This window comes from Nicotiana tomentosiformis, chromosome 3 (assembly GCF_000390325.3).
Source record: "Nicotiana tomentosiformis chromosome 3, ASM39032v3, whole genome shotgun sequence".
NCBI lineage: Eukaryota > Viridiplantae > Streptophyta > Magnoliopsida > Solanales > Solanaceae > Nicotiana > Nicotiana tomentosiformis.
In genome coordinates, this window is record NC_090814.1 from 25,746,905 (window position 1) to 25,748,583 (window position 1,679).

The 1,679-nt window shown below is 48.8% G+C and overlaps 1 protein-coding gene across 1 annotated transcript; it reads right to left on the reverse strand.

Annotated features, from left to right (window-relative positions):
• Window positions 1-443: 443 nt before the first annotated feature.
• LOC138907514 (uncharacterized) lies at window positions 444-878 on the reverse strand. The gene has a single exon (XM_070198113.1). The coding sequence runs from the start codon at window positions 876-878 to the stop codon at window positions 444-446; it is 435 nt and encodes a 144-aa protein (XP_070054214.1).
• Window positions 879-1,679: the final 801 nt, after the last annotated feature.

The following is a 1,679-nucleotide window of genomic DNA, read 5'->3' on the forward strand; positions in this document are numbered from 1 at the left end:
TATTGGCCTGGCCTCCACCTCTAGTATCCTAACCCCTGCCTCTAGCTGGCTGAGTGGGCGGTGAAGCAACCGGTGCCGGAACTATGGAACGAGAACCCTGCTGTGGCATGCCGCCCTGTGACCTGGGGCAAAATCTAGCAACGTGCCTCGGATCTCCACTAGTATAACAAGCCCTCAGATGCTGTGACTATTGACCTTGGAACTGGCCCTGTCGACCTGGAAAACCACCCTGATAACTCTGGAGTAGAGGTGCACTAATAGGAGCTGATGGTGCGCTGTAGGTTAGCTGCTCAGGATGAGACCCATATGAACCACGACTACCTGAAGCATCGCAGAATACCTGAAGCGCTGACTGAATCGACCTGTAAGGATAGCCTCTACCAAATAAACCTCTACTTCTAGATGAGGCACTAGTGAAACCACCAAAATGACGAGGCCTCTTCTCAGATACCCTTTTCCTGACCACGAACCATCTCGACCCCTCTAGCAATCTCTACGCCCCTCTGTAAAGAAATATCATCTCCGGTCTCCTTGGCCATCTGTAGCCTAAAGTTGAAAGTAAGTACATCAATGAGTCTCCATACTTTCTCCCTCTCAGTAGGGAGTAAGATAACTACATGGCGAGCTAGGTCCACAAATCGGGTTTCATACTGGGTAACAGTCATGCTACACTGCTGAAGGCACTCAAACTGCCTGCGGTACTCCTCTCTCAAAGTGATAGGTATAAACTTCTCCAGAAACAACTGCAAAAATGGATCCCAAGTATGCGACATTGAACCACCTGGTCTGCTCCGCACATGATCCCGCCACCATCTCTTGGTCGAACCGGTCATCTGAAACACTTCAAAGTCTACTCCATTGGACAAAACAATACCCATGTTACTCAACACCTCATAGCAATGGTCTAATTAATCCTGTGGGTCCTCAGAATGTGCACGACTAAAGTGAATAGGGAAGAGCTTTGTAAACTTATCCAACCTCATCAATGTCTCAGAAGACATCGCGGGCCTTTCCTCGGTCTATGTGGAAACCACAGGCTGAACTACCCCAACTGGCTAGACTGCTGGAGTTTGATATATGGGAGCTATCTACTTCAGAGTGTGAGTAGCGGGAGTCTGAGCTCCTCCACTATCCTGAGAGACAACCGGTGCCACCGGAAATACACTAGTCGGTACACTCTCCATAAGGCCTACTAAACAGACTAGAGCGTCCTGAAGCACGGGAGTGGCTATAAATCCGTCCGGGACCTGAGCGGGTCCGACTGGTGCAGTCTGAGCTGGGATCTCCTCCTCATGATCAATCTAAGTCTCCATAGTGGGATCTGCTACACGAGCTCTAGGTTGAGATTTGCCTCAACCTATGGCTCGACCTCGGCCTCTATCCCTGGTAGTGGCTGCAACAGGGGGATCTGGCTCCTTCCCGACTGTAGATGTTGTGCGTGTTCACACCATCTGCGAGAGAAGAAGAATGGAATGATTTAAACGTCAATGATAGAATACAATCACACGATATGGAAAAAAAGAAGCGAAATTTTCCTAAAACTCCATATCCTCTAGAAGATAAGTACAGACGTCTCCGTACCAATCCTCCAGACTCTACTAAGCTTGCTATTGACTCGTGAGAACTAAGCAACCTAGTGCTCTGATACCAACTTGTCACGACCCAGAATCTTAACTTCG

Bases quoted from the DNA above. Each gene is read 5' to 3' on its own strand.
- LOC138907514 (XM_070198113.1), bottom strand. From the start codon at position 878: ATGGGTATTGTTTTGTCCAATGGAGTAGACTTTGAAGTGTTTCAGATG.